Source organism: Dipodomys ordii, unplaced genomic scaffold (genome assembly GCF_000151885.1).
Source record: "Dipodomys ordii isolate 6190 unplaced genomic scaffold, Dord_2.0 Scaffold111, whole genome shotgun sequence".
Classification (NCBI taxonomy): Eukaryota; Metazoa; Chordata; class Mammalia; order Rodentia; family Heteromyidae; genus Dipodomys; species Dipodomys ordii.
The window spans coordinates 6724693-6739959 of NW_012267327.1; the positions used below are offsets into that span (position 1 = coordinate 6724693).

The window sequence follows — 15267 nt, forward strand, 5'->3', positions numbered from 1 at the left end:
AAAAAACATTAAAATACATATCTAAGGGTTCATTTTCCTGACATCACATTATCTGACCTTTTCCGCTTGACTCATACATATACTAGATAAGCAATTGAAATTTATAATTGTACCTTTGTTCTTGGATTAAGAGGTGTGAATTTCCCACTTCCTGATGTGGCATTTAATGGAGAACAAGAATTACTACTAGCTCCTGAAGACCTGTTTATAAGAAATGAAAAGATAGTGAGAGAGTGAACTGTTATTATAAACAACCATCACAATTAATGTGAACAATTCTCTGTGCTGGCAAAACTTGGAAAGAATTGGTTGATTTAGATACAAATGAGGCAAATTATTCATTATATAATTTCACCAACATATAAATTTTTCATTATTTTATTTTTTGCCAGTTCTGGGGCTTGAACTCAAGGCTTGGGTACTGTCCCTGAGCTTCTCTGTGATCAAGTGCTCTACCACTTGAGCAACAGCACCACTTCCAGCTTTTTCTGTGTATGTGGTACCAAGGAATCGAACCTAGAGCTCATGCAGGCTAGGCAAACACTCTACCACTAGCCACATTCTAACCTCTATAACATTTTTTTGGGGGGGTCCGGTCGTGGGGCCTGAACTCTGGGCCTGGGCACTGTCCCTCAGCTCTTCAGCTCAAGGCTAGCGCTCTACCACTTGAGCCACAGCACCAGTTCTGGCTTTTTTCTTTTTGCTTATGTGGTGCTAAGGAATCGAACCCAGGTCCTCATGCATGAAGGCAAACGCTCTACCACTGAGCCACCTTCCTAGCCCCTCTATAACATTTTTTTTTTTGTGTGTCCGGTCGTGGGGTCTGAACTCTGGGCCTGAGTGCTGCCCCTCAGCTCTTCAGCTCAAGGCCAGTGCTCTACCACTTGAGCCACAGCGCCACTTCCGGCTTTATTCTTATGTGGTGCTGAGGAATCGAACCCAGGGCCTCAGGTATGCAAGGCAAGCGCTCTACCACTGAGCCAACTTCCCAGCCCCCCATAACATTTTTTAAACTCATAGAATTTTATTGTTTTAGAGCTTCTTCATCACCACCACAAACACATACTCCTATTATTAAGAGCTTAATGTGACATGATATGATTGATGACTCAATAATGGCACATTATATTAACAAAAGTCCATAGTTTATATAAGGGTTCACCCTTTGTATAATACACTCTGTGGGTTCTGAGAAATAGTTAATGATATGATCTGCCATTACAGTATCAGGCAGGTATTTTAAAATTTTTATGGGTATGTTTTTAACATTTGAAAGAGAAAATGGTTGTGCAGTAGTGTGCAAGAAGGTACACACAATAAAAGACAAATAAGAACTAGAGTAGCACAATAACAGTAAGGATGCAGAATAGAGATGAACCGGGGACACCATCCACTTACCAGCAAAGTGACTCAGCTAGGCAAATCAGCTGAAGATTTGTGAGCTTCAGTTGTACTTATTGTATAAGGAGGAAGACACTGCTGATCAGTTTATCCACCCAGGAAAAATGTATACATAAGTACTCTACATAGGTGTTAGCCCAATTTTGTTTTCAGTAGTCAGCCTATTACTTTCTATGTAAAGCATATTCCTTACTCATCATCAAATTCTCCCGTTCAATATAAACATCTCTGCAGGAATAAGGCTAGCTAAACTTGTCATATATGAATACCCTCTTTTCACAGAAAACCGCAGACCATGTTCACACTGTTTGTATCCTACTTGTATCTTACCTTCTTGTATTTATCGCACTGACAGGAGAGACAGGACTGCACTTTGAGCTTCCTAGAACTTCTGCTCCTGGAATAGATACCTCAATTGTTCGCTTTCCTCCTTCTAAAATTTAAAAACAAGTATTAGTTTCATTATCTTTCAATGAGATAACAAAATTTTGACCAGTTTCTATCTTATTAGAAATTATATATTACCAACTTGATGGGTGTCTGTCCATTAATCATTACGTGCTAATTACACTTGCAAGATTTTCTTTTTAAATTAACAATGAGACTAGAAACTTAAGTTACTTATAGATTCAAAAGCATGACAGTTCAGAGAGCATCTCAGACAAATGGTTTATATTAAGTCCAGAGAGAAAAACAAAAATTAAGAGCTAGCCCCAATGGATTTGAGATCTTTGTCAAAAACAGCATACCTACGCTTTTTCCAAAGAAGAGAAAAAAAGAGAAATTCCAGTAAAATTTAGAGTAAAATTTTCAATCTTTTATATCTATTTCACCATACTTTTGCTGAAGATAGCATTAGAGGAGGGAAACTGTCTGAAGCTCATGTGGCTTAAAGCCAGTATAATTATGCACATTTCCAATAGTTCAGATATAGGCAATACATTAAAAAAGATTCACTAGTTTTTTACATGTGAAAGACTTTAGATGCACCCCAGGCAGTTTCACTAAGTCTTCAGTGAATCACTGCTTAATATTAGTAATTTCCTGGTCATGAAACCATATCTAATTACTAGAATTACTAACGTACTCTAGACAGCAAAAAGAGGCTTGTATACACGTGCCTGCACATGTGCATGTGTGTTTCATGACATCTTTGTTCTTTGTCAGTAAAGACTGTGATTAACAAAAGAATACCTTAGAGATATAACCATTGGAGTAGGAAGAAAAAGCCGATGGAAATTCACAATCTGCTTTGGAAATTCAAATAAATCATTTTACATTCAAAGAGGTATAACATAAACTCTACTCTCAGGGTATGCAAGTTCTGGATGAGATAACAGAAATAAAAATATTTTAACCTTACAAAATAATTGAGACAAAAGATGCTATATTTAACCACACAATTACTCTTCAGAATAATCTGTTTTACATTTCTTCATTGTACCAAGAACTAGCTCATATTATTTCACATACTGATTCATTTGTTTCTGCATACCTATCAAATGATGAGTGTTCAAAATCATACATAGCATGTACATAGTAGTGTTCATACATATTTGGCCAATTTATTCTAATTAGAATCTGCCTCTAGACTACACAACCAAGAAAAACAACAGTCAAAGTTGCTAAATGAAGATCTATTTTCTGGGACTGTAATTTCAAGAAAGAAACTACTTCTAGCTGGGATGACAATACTACTGGCAGAAGTAAAAGAGAATAAATATATTTTAATCAGCACAGAACAAATGACCCCCTCCAAAACACCTAAGAGGATACATCGCTGATACAAAGCTTTTTCTATTCTTAACAAAAAGAACCTTCTCTTACTCTAGGCCCACATAGCTCCATCCCTGAAGGGAATAAATTCAATTTTCCCCTGAAAAACCAACTTGAGATCTTTGTCATTTCATTAATATCTCTTTGAATGTGATTATGAATACTAAGACAACAAATTTTTCTTTTGCTGGCCTATTGCTTAGAACCTTCTCTAGCTTTTAATTCCTAAATTAATGAGAAAAATGTTTAAATGGTTTTAACAGAACAATAATTTGTAATCTGATGCTAACAAAATTCTAAAGTAAAATTTCAATTCTTGTATTTTATACTGAACTGTAGCATATGTAGGTAAATATAAACTTTATTTAGATGTAGTGCAATTTAGGAACTCTAACTCAAAGATTACCTGGCATTATGGGCTAGAAACAATCAAGAGATCAGCTTTCTAATCCTTTTTTTTTGTTTTAAGTTATTCTGTGATTCAAGCCAGTAGCCTTTGGTGTGAAATTAAAGGTAGTGAAATATAAGCTTTGAGATTTCTTTGGTTCAGTGCAAACTTGGAAATTCAAGAAAGTGAAAACACTTAATTTTATTTTATTCTATAAATCATAAATCTTTGACAAACCAGGCCATGCTCTAAGAGGTGCCTGAACTGGCAACACTGGAGAAGAGGAGAGGTTCAAACCAACAAGTTTTTGCTGCTCTATCAATTGTAGTAGTTTCTCTCGAGCCTCCATACTCTGTCGATTCAATTCTGCAATCCGTTCCTCCATGCTACTTGGTGCTAGGGATTGTGCTACTGGACAAGCCTTGGGAAAGCAAGGAAGAAATAGGACATAATTCAGTATTGAAAATCTTCACAAGTTTGACTCTTCTACTAAGTGCCAGCAAGCTAGTGTACATAGCCCTTGCTGTATGTACATGTGAACAGTAGACAAATGAGAATTTACAAATTATTTAATTGAAGAATTAGGACTAAAATAAAAGGATACTAATTATCCTACCACTACTGCCATGTAAGCCCACAGCTTTTCTTTGTTTTTATTATTATTATTTTTTTACAGAGGGGTTACAATTACATGGGCAAGATAATGAGTACATTTCTCATCAAGCATTGTAAGCCTCCTTTGTTTCCCCTTCCCATCCCTTCCCATCCTCCCCCCAACCTCCACCCATTCCTCCTCCCCCGCCCCACCAAAGTGGAAAAGTAAGTTCGTTTTTGACATAATGACTTGTACATCTTATTGTTGCAATGGGTCCATCTGTATCCCTATTTAAACAATTTGTTTTTCCCCTTCCCCTCCACAAATTATACCAACATCAAATACAGTGAAAGCAGGGGTTATACCATGGGGGAGAGACATACAAAGCAACAAAGAAATAATCTTATAAATGTGTTAGAAACAATCACATGAAAGGAAAAAACATTTGAATACATATCTTAGGGTTCATTTCCCTAACATCAACTTATCTGACCTTTTCTGCTTGACTCAGACATATACAGTTATTGCAAATAAGGGAAACCATGGGACTTATGTATCTTTGGGCCTGGCTTACTTCACTTAATATAATTTTTTCCAAGTCTTTCCATTTTCTAACAAATGGGGCAATGTCATTCTTTCTGATGGAGGCATAGAATTCCATTGTGTATATTTACCACATTTTCTTGATCCATTCATCTACTGAGGGGCATCTGGGTTGGTTCCATATCTTAGCTATGGTAAATAATGCTGCAATAAAACATAGTCATGCTGGTAGCTTTAGTGTGGTCTTGTTTGTAATCATTTGGGTAAATGCCCAAAAGTGGGATTGCTGGGTCATAGGGGAGCTCTATGTGGAGGAGTCTTTTGAGGAACCTCCATACTACTTTCCAAAGTGGTTGAACAAGTTTGCACTCCCACCAACAATGCAGTAAGGTTCCCATCTGTCCACGTCCCCTCCAGCATATGTTATTAGAGTTCTTGATTATAGCCATTCTAACTGGGGTGAGGTGGTATCTCAATGTTGTTTTGATTTGCATTTCTTTTATGGCTAGGGAGGTTGAGCATTTCTTTATGTGTGTACTGACCATTCTTATTTCTTCTTCAGAGAAGTTTCTCTTTAAGTCTTTAGCCCACCTATTTATTGGGCAATTGTTTCTTTGAAGATTTGTTGTTGGGGGATTTAATTTTTTGAGTTCCAAGTATATTTTAGATATGAGACCCTTGTCTGTTGTATGGCTAGTGAAGATCTTCTCCCAATCTGAGCCCACAGCTTTTCTCTATTGATCTGTTTGCCTCAGCTAAGCTGAAAAAAAAATGATCACATGACAAAGAGAAGTCTCCTAGTCTAAATGCCATACATCTACTAGAACTTGAAGTAGACAGATTACCAACAAGGATCTACAATATTTGAAACAGATGTTTCCGTAATTGTAGTCCTCAAACATGCATCTAAGTTTGCCAAAGATTCTGAGAACTCAATCACTCCTTGTGACACTGTTAGCCTAATATATCTGATTTGAGAATAGTAGTGGAAAGGAACATGAAACAGAGCTAAATAAGTAAGCAAAACCTTTATTTAATTAAAAAAGCTACACAAGCAATGTAACTTAAGTTTAATTTCAAAATTTCCAAGAGAAATGTACTTACATAATTTCTAACCATTACATTTAGTTAAATATGTATGTTCCTTTTCTATACATATACAATGGAATTTTATTCAGCCATTAGAAAGAATGATATTACATCATTTGCAAAGAATGGATAGATCTGGAAAAAATTATGTTGAAGTCAGGACAAGAGAGACAAAGCACCCATGTTCTCTCTCAGATGTGGAAATTAGAACTAATTTATAAATGCATAAATAAACACATATGGGCTGTATGCAAGTGCACACAGATATATTAACGCAAGTATGGTATTTTTTTATATGCCTCTGCCACATTCTTTAGAAAAGCTCACATTCCAACAAAATGAGTAACAAGAAACAGGGACTTGAAAGGTATGGGGAGAGGTCAAGGGAAGAGGTAGAGAAGTGAAGAAAGGGGGAAGGATACAGCCATGATATTCAACTAAGAAAATTAAGGGGAGGAGATGGGTTAGGAGAGATGGGGGAGAATGATGAAGGTGGTGATATCAAGCAAGATGCACTGTACTTATATATTGATTTGTTGAATGGTAACTTCAAGATAATAAATATTAATTAAAAATATGTTCCTTTGTGAAAAGGCAAACAAACACTCCCTAGTAGAAATTACTAATTTGTAATCTATATCTATTATTATAAAAAAGAAATAAAACAGTATGAATTTTGTATTTTGAATTAAAACAGAAGACCGTGGTAAGGAAATCAATGTGTGATTGCCCTCTGTAGACTGCTGATGCATGTACTAATTAGAAAAGAATGCAAGCTGAAGGCTTAACTGTGTTGCCTTCTTAAAATCAAGAGCTACCACTTTCAAGTAATCTTCAAAATCAAACTTGACTTAAGTCCTACTCAGTGCACTGGTGAGTGTCCCCTTCCTGGTTCTTCCTCTGCCAGTGTCTACTGAGTACTACTTTCTGTAACTCAGTACCTCACTGACTTCACTTGCTATGAGTTCAATGATGACATAGGTGGCCCTTATTTTCACCTCTCCTTAATGTCACCAAAATTCTAAATTAACTTTTTTTTCAGTGATACTGGGGTTGGAATGCAGAGCCTCCCATTTGCTAGACTCTACCACATGAGCCATACTCAACCCTGTGTTGTTTTATTTTTATTTTTTTGTTTGGTCTCCATGAACTCTGGCCTGGGTGCTGTCCCTCAGCTCTTCAGCTTAAGGTGAGCACTCTACCACTTGAGCCACAGCACCACTTCTGGCTTTTTCTGCTTACGTGGTGCTGAGGAATTGAACTTAGGGCTTCATGTATGCAAGGTAAGCACCCTACCACTGAGCCACCTTCCCAGCCCCTAGTTTTAGATATTTTTCAGGTAAGTTCTCATCATTTTTGCCCAAGCTGGCCTCCTACTACAATCTCCTAGCTAGGATGACAAACTTTAACCACTACCCCAATTATTGGTTGAGATGGGTCTCATTAACTTTTTGCTCAAACAGGCTACAACTGTGATCCTCCCAATCTTTACTTCTGGAGTACCTGATCCAGCTCCTTCTTGCTGCTAAAACATTGTACTGCCCCTTGATAGGATATTTACAGGATCTATCCTGACTCAGAATGGGGCAAAAGGAAGTGTTCTTATCATTGGGATCTGCATGAGGAGGTATATCATCAACAATTCTGGGTGGAACTTAAGGTACTCTTTTCCCCCCACAAATATGGCAATGAAGGTTTAAATTACCAGATTAGCCTATAAAGATGCCTATTAATGGCTTGAATATAAAATGTCCACCAGGGGTATAGTTCCCAACTGATGAGATTCTGGGAAGGGGTTGGATCCTGAGGAGTTAGGCATAATCATAATGGATCATAATACAATGACATTATCAAAATACAATTTTAAAAACTTGGAAGTAAAAAAGCTTGGAAGCAAAAGTACATTAAAAAGGACAGATGTATTGTCCCTTGTCTGTCTGTCTGTCTCCTCTTTCCTCCCTCCGCTACCTGCTCTCTCTGCTTCTTGGCCACCATGAGGTAGGTAACAGCCTTTGCCACATGCTCTGCCTTACCTCAGTGTCAAAGCAACAGACTCAGGTGATCACGCAAGCCAACAGAAATCTTTCCTCCCTTTAAATTATTCCCCAGGCATTTGTCACAACAATGGAAGGTTCTGAGTAACACAACTCTTAGCTTAAATTCCCAGTCAATCGTGAACTGGTACTCACAGCAGCATCCCCAGCACTTTCCTGCTTGTTCAGCTCCCGCAGCCCATCGCCTTGTTCTCCCCCAGACACAGTAATGTTATTCAGATGTGCCTTGATGGCTGAATTCTGAAGTGTCAACTCAGCAATTCGGGCCATTATGTCCTTTCTTTGTGTCAATGTCTCATTTGATTGAAATTGTTGCCCATCTCCAAGGATAGGGAACTCTTCTGAGAATGGAGGATTTCTCAACTGTTGAGTAGTAGGATGGGAACTTGACAGTGGCTGTGAGAGATTAACAAATGGTGTCTGAATTTTGTTCTCTAAATCTTCTCCCATGTGAGAGACTCTCCACCTCTGAGTGAAGAGACGACTCTCTTCATTTGAATTCTGATTGTCTATATCAATAGGTAACATTTTCTTTTCCCAATTTTGTTCCTTCTCAATTACTTCTACAGTTGGAGGAATTCGTGGAGCTGGACGAGTTTGAACAGTCCTCCTCAACACTGTAGACAAAATTTTTAAATGATAAGCATATTATTTTTCAATGAATTGGTACTATAATCATTTCATCTGACTGTCATAGTAGCTAGAGAAGCATTTCCACAGAAGAGTTTGGCTTTGAATCTCTAAATTATTTTCAGTAGAGAATATGAGGCCAATGCTTCCCTAATAATCAAATACAAAGACTTTATATTTCTAAAAGCATTTATCAGTATTTTCATGAAAAACCACCTGGTAAGTCACTTTATACATTTTGATTTATGTTAACTCCTCTCTCAGGAGATGAGAAAAAGAATGTAAGCACTTAATTTAAACAAATTGTTTAAATAGGGATACAGGTGGACCCATTGCAACAATGAGATATATAAGACATTATGTCAAAAAATGAACTTTACAACTTTGGGGGGGGGATAGGAGGGCAGGGATGGTAAGGGGAAACAAAGAAGGAGGCAACAATGCTTGATAAGAAATGTACTCATTACCTTGCCCATGTAATTGTAATCCTTCTGTATGGTATTTTCACAATAAAAAAACTTTTTAATAATAATAAAAAAAAGAAAAAGAAGTGGCGTTGTGGCTCAAGCGGCAGAGTGCTGACCTTGAGCTAAAGAGTGCAGGGACAACGCCCAAGTCCAGAGTTCAAGCCCCACAACTGACCAAAAAAAAAAAAGATTAGGGCTGGGAAGGTGGCTCAGGGGTAGAGCGCTTGCCTTGCATGCATGAGGCCCTGGGTTTGATTCCCCAGCACCACATAAGCAAAAAGAAAAAAAAGCCGGAAGTGGCGCTGTGGCTCAAGTGGTAGAGTGCTAACCTTGAGCTCAAGAGCTGAGGGATAGCGCCCAGGCCCAGAGTTCAGGCCCCATGACTGGACTCAAAAAAAAAAAAAAAAAGATTAAACTCTGGCCGGGCACTGGTGGGCTCACGCCTGTAATCATAGCTACTCAGGAGGCTGAGATCTGAGGATCGAGGTTCAAAGCCAGCCCAGGCAGGAAAGTCCATGAGACTCTTATCTCCAATAAACCACTAGAAAACCAGAAGTGGTGCTGTGGCTCAAGCAGTAGAGCGCTCGCCTGGAGCTGAAAAGCGCAGGACAGCGCCCAAGCCCAGAGTTCAAACCCCATGACTGACCAAAAAAAAAAAAAAATAGGACAATCAATAAATAACTTTTAAGTAAAAAAAAATAAACTTAGAATGGCCAAAGAAATCCTGTCTGAAGAAGTAAGTTTAAATTATTACATGTGTAATAGAAAGGAAAGCAAAAGATATCAAAGGCCAGGCCGGAGTTCAAGCTTCATGACTGACAAAAAAAAAAAGATATCAGAAGCAGAGAAGACAGCATATGTGAAGCCTCAATATACAGAGGAACAAAGAAAAGAGGCAGTCCAGCTATAGCTAACAACAAGGGGATATAGGAGATTGGAGAGATATGTACTTGTCATTCTAGCACAGCTTTTCAGACCATGTTACAAGTTTTATATTTTAAGTGCAATGAAAATTTAATGACTCAGTTCACATTTTTCTCTCTGCTCTCTTCTCCATCTACCTCTCTCTTTATTTCTTGAACTCAGGGCATGAACATTGTTCCTGAGTTTTTTTGCTCAAGATTAGTATACTACCAATTGAGTCAGCTCTACTTCTGACTTTTGGTTAATTGGAGATAAGAATCTCACAGACTTTCCAGGCTGGCTTCAAACCACCATCTTCAGATCTCAACCTTGTAAACAGCTAGAATTATAGGCATTAGCCAGATCAATTTACATTTCTTATATGCTATGAACAATGGGAGAGTAAGAAAAACAGGAATCAGGGAATCCAGGAAGCAAATGCCAAAGTTTAGTAGAAAGTGTCAGTAGCTCTGACAAAAGTATATGGACAAAAGAGATACAATAAATCTGGGGAATATATTGGCAATAAAAATGAGAGTCATGAACTAGAACTGAAGATTTGGAGAAATAAAGATCAACAAGTTATGTATCTTGAGTGGATAGGGACAAGAAAAGGATTTGGGAAAAGAGAATTGTCAAACTTCAATTTTAAGCATGCTAAATGTAAGACACTTCATGATTCACCTATGTATCCATCCAGATAGAAGACTGAAATTTCAAAAAAGGCTGAGATCAAACTGGAAGTCACTTGTTTATGGAAATATGGAAGCTATGACATGTATCTATCCAGACTGATGACTGAAATTTCAAAAAAGGCCGAGATATCAAACTGGAAGTCACTTGCATATGGAAATATGGAAGCTATGAGAATGAGATTATCTAGAAAAAGAACAGCATGAGGAAAGAAACCAAGAAAACCAAGAAACCAAGACACAACTCAACATTTGCAATCTAGTAAAGGAGGGCAAGCTACCAAAACAGACTAAAATGGAGTAGCCAGGCAGACAAGAAAAATATTCCATAAATGTAGTATGAAGGAAATAGAAATGCAGCTAATTGCAGCGACTTCTACTCAATGAGAAAAAAAAAATAACCTCATTTACTTGTAGTTGTCAGGTATTTTGCCATAGCAATAAAAAACTGATTCACATAGGGAAATGAACCCTAAGATATGTACTCAATTTTTTTTCTTTCATGCGATTGTTTCTAACACATTTATAAGATGATTTCTTTGTTGCTTTGTATGTCCCTCCCCCCACAGTATAACTCCTGCTTTCACTGTATTTGATGTCGGTATAATTTGTGGAGGGGAAGGGAAAAAACAAATCGTTTAAATTGGGATACAGGTGGACCCATTGCAACAATGAGATGTACAAGTCATTATGTCGAAAACCAACTTTACAACTTTGGTGGGGGGGAGCGGGAAGGATTGAGGGGGGAGGATGGGAAGGGATGGGGAGAGGAAACAAAGGAGGAGGCTACAATGCTTGATAAGAAATGTACTCATTTTCTTGCCCATGTAATTGTAACCCCTCTGTACAGTATTTTCACAATAAAAAATAAGTATTTAAAAAAAAAACTGACTCACAAAGAAAAGCATCCTGAAAATTCTTCCTTCAGCTGAAAGACTGTGTATAGTAAGCAATATCTTTTTCAGTTGTTTTTCAGGTAACTCAGCAAAATACAATACATAAATGAAGCTTGAAAAAAACTTCCACACAACTGTAGAAAAATCCTGCTTACCATCCTGCAGAGGAGAGAATTCTGAGCTGGTCTTCTGCCTGGGTGGTGTTAACAACACAGCTGGCTCATAAATATGGGTTGGCAAATTATTGGCCATGTTCATACTACCTGGGGCATTTGGGACTTGAGACAGTTTAACAGGTAACTCTTCCTGTGGTAGCTCAGCTCCTTCTTCTACTCTGAACATCAATGGCACAGAGGCACTGGCACTGACAGGACACTCTGAAGAAGATAAGAGGGTATTAGTATATAAGGAACTAAAAAGAACTGTGAGTACATTTCAGATAGTTATTCTTCAATGTATTTGGGTAAAAATGCACTTTCTGGGCTGTATCTTCCTTTACCAGTAATTCACAAGCAGGAATGGGTGAGTGCTGGGAATAAGTTGATATGTTTCAGAAAAGCACAGAGGTCACAAAGAAAGAACTCCTAAAATTAATTGCCATTTTAGTTTTGCATTATTTGCCCTGATAGCTTTCTAATAGTTATAACAAGTAACAAAATGGCAAAAAAAATAGACCATATTTACATACTGACTGCCATAACCAAGGCTCATTAAAAACTGTGGAATTTTTACAAGTCCATGCCCTGTCAAACTACAGTCACAATCCATATTCCTTTAAGAGATCCAAGAGCTGAGACTCAGAAAGATACTAACCTGGTTTCACTTATACAAATCTTTCTTTTCCCATAGGCAATGAAAAGAATTAGCAGAACTTTACTTCCAGCCTTTCTCACTTTTGGATAGCTAAAAGCTTTCAGTAATGAAGCTTAACTCAGATGATGATAAAGCATGTACTCCTTCACTAGATATTAATAGTAAGACTCAACCAGCAGGCAGAGATCTGTACTCATTAATACAAATACCTTATGCAAACTGAATTTGGATCTGCCATTTTTTTATAATCAATCCTATCAATCCTAAATACATAAAAGACTTTATACACAATTATCAAAAAAATTACTTAGAAGTGAAAAAGTAGCTGGATAATGGTGGTTCACGCCTGTAATCCTGGCTATCGAGGAGGCTGAGATCTGAGAATCTCAGTTCCATTCCAGTCTATGAGATTCTTATCTCCAATTAACTACCAGAAAGCCAGAAATGGAGCTGTGGCTCAAAGTAGTACAGAGCTAGCCTTGAGTACAAAAACTCAGGGACAATGTCCAAGCCCTGAGTTCAAGTCCCAAGACCAGCACACACAAAAAAAGTGAAAAGGTTCAAATGTCCTATTCAGTCCATTGCACATGAAGGAACACAAAAGAAAAGATTTCAAAACCTTACCATATCTGAATAAAAATTATGAATTTCTAAAACTCAGGATTGTTTGTTTTTTCTAATGCTATCTCTCTCATCCTGACTCTGGGGCATCATGATTCATCTGGTACACCCAAGTCCTGACCTAGGTATCAACTTTTTCTACAGTCTACCTCTGTAACCGGGAAGTTACCATCTCTTTCTAAGCCTCATTTTCTTTATCTGAAAAATTGGAGCAACAATAATTCCTACCTTACATGACTATTATGATGAGTACATATAAGACTTAAAAATCATGTGATATGGAGAAAGCATTAAATAACTACCAGCTACAAAAGTAATGACTCTTGTGTAAGTGATACTACAGTATGTACATAAACAGCTAATAACTCGATTTAAGTTTAGGAGCTACAGGTTGAGTTTGCTTGCCTGTTGCTACTCTAAGGCTGCTGAGTAGTTTAATGACAGCCTACCTGAATTTTCTATAATCATTCTACTCGTGGCTCCTCTTTCTGTTACTTGACTTTCTTGTCTAGAGTTATTAATCACAGGACAATTCTTAATGGCATGTGTGAGTGATATAAGCTGCTCATCTGTTGTGACCATGTACTGCTGAAGTCTTGCCTAAAGAGGAAAAGAAATAACACTGTTAGCATAATGAACACTAAGGCATCACATAGAAAACAAATTTGAGACTTCCATTCAAATTCTAAATAACTCTATTCACAATTAGAAAAACTCTAACAATCATAAAACAGAGAGATGGTTAAGTAAATGAGTAATTAATAAATATTAGTAATTAATAAATATAATTAATTAGTAGTTAATAAATATAATTAATTAAATAAATATAATTAAATAGTAATTAATAAATATAAGTAATTAATAAATATCCTATTTAAAACAAGAAAAACAACAAAGGACCTTTTTTATCATTTCCAATTTACAAAACCTCTTCATAGAGATCATTTCAACTGACGTTTAAGCTACCCCAAGAAACAGATATATCAGGTAGAGGAAACAATAGACTAATCCTCAGACATTAAGCTAAACTAAACACGAATGCTATACAGATTTACAGTAATGTTTATGAAACAATACTAAAGAAAAAATAAAAGCAAAGTCCTATATACAACATAACTACAACTTTGTGTTTTACATGTATATGGTAACTGTATTTATATATGTGTATATATTTCTCATATATAAATGTATATATCTCAAATTTTAATGTTACATAAGATTTTCTTTTATTTAAAAACTCATTCACAGAAGATTTCACAACTGATTTACATTTGGAATCCCATTCTTACATTTAAAAGTCAACTGAATTACCCAGATCTTTTCAACACTGTAGATGTAAGTAGGTCATCTGAAAGCAACAGGTTTGATTACCACCATATAATTCAAGTCTTAAGTTAACTATTGGTATAACAGATGGTTTTTAGAAGCAGAGAAGATGGCAGGAAAAAGGAAAGAAGGGAGAACTGTATAAATTGCATAAGAATTGCTGACAATAACTAGTCTAAGCATATATATATTTCATATATGTTTTCATAGATGTCTCAATCTAAGATATACAAAACCAAAATCTCCCACAATCTTTTCAAACCAAAATCTCCTAAGATATGTTCTACCTCATAAACACCAAGTTTATTTTTTTGTTTAGTCTAAAATTTTGAAATCAGGCTTATTAGCCATTTTCCTCTCCTTTCTTTTCCTTTCCTCCATAGTCAATGCGTTTGGTTGGCCTTCTGAATACATTGAGACTTTATTCAATTTTTCCTGCTTCTAATTTAGAGCAAGCTTCAAGGTCCCACCTAAGTTACTACAACAATCTTATCTATTTAATGCTCTGCTCCAGTGTTTGGCCACCTTTTCTAGCCAAACCTTAATGCTGAAGAACTCAAGGCACTCAAGGCACAAAATTTTCAAGAGACTCAGAGAAGTTCAATACTATCAGATAATAGGGAACTATTAGCAGGCCATGGCTCACAGTTTCAGTATGAAGATTATATTACATTCCTTTTGATAATATCAAATCGGCTGGGTTTTTAGCAGTTGCTATGTTAAAAAAAAAGTTCTGGATGAAAAGCAATGTAGAACAGGAAATAAGAGTAATAGTGCCCAATAAGACTCTAGGTTTTGAAAGTTGTGCAATGTTTAAAAGGCATACATATTCCACAGTTGTTTGGACTGAACAACTTAGTAAATGAAACCACTGGTATTTCTTTTGGCCTTGGAGTATCATGAGACACTAAGAACATTTTGACAAAATGAAGGACAACAGTGTCTGATCTATGTGTACTGACCTTGTCTCCAACTGTTCCCTCCTTCTCACACTACTCCCACCACATTGATGCTTGGCAACTTTGAGCTCATAGTTAATTTCCTCAAGATCTCTGGTCTACTTTTTCTCTAGA

The 15267-nt window shown here is 36.8% G+C and overlaps 1 protein-coding gene across 1 annotated transcript in view; it reads right to left on the reverse strand.

Moving 5' to 3' along the window:
- The window catches only part of Spice1 (spindle and centriole associated protein 1), a 53314-nt gene that overhangs the window by 5472 nt on the left and 32575 nt on the right, over window positions 1–15267 (reverse strand). The window contains exons 13-18 of the mRNA XM_013028519.1: window positions 13318–13468; window positions 11590–11811; window positions 7982–8463; window positions 3803–3986; window positions 1732–1834; window positions 114–201 (exon numbers count right to left, since the gene is read on the reverse strand). Coding sequence (XP_012883973.1) covers window positions 114–201; window positions 1732–1834; window positions 3803–3986; window positions 7982–8463; window positions 11590–11811; window positions 13318–13468 — 1230 coding nt within the window. The remainder of the gene's footprint in view (window positions 1–113; window positions 202–1731; window positions 1835–3802; window positions 3987–7981; window positions 8464–11589; window positions 11812–13317; window positions 13469–15267) is intronic.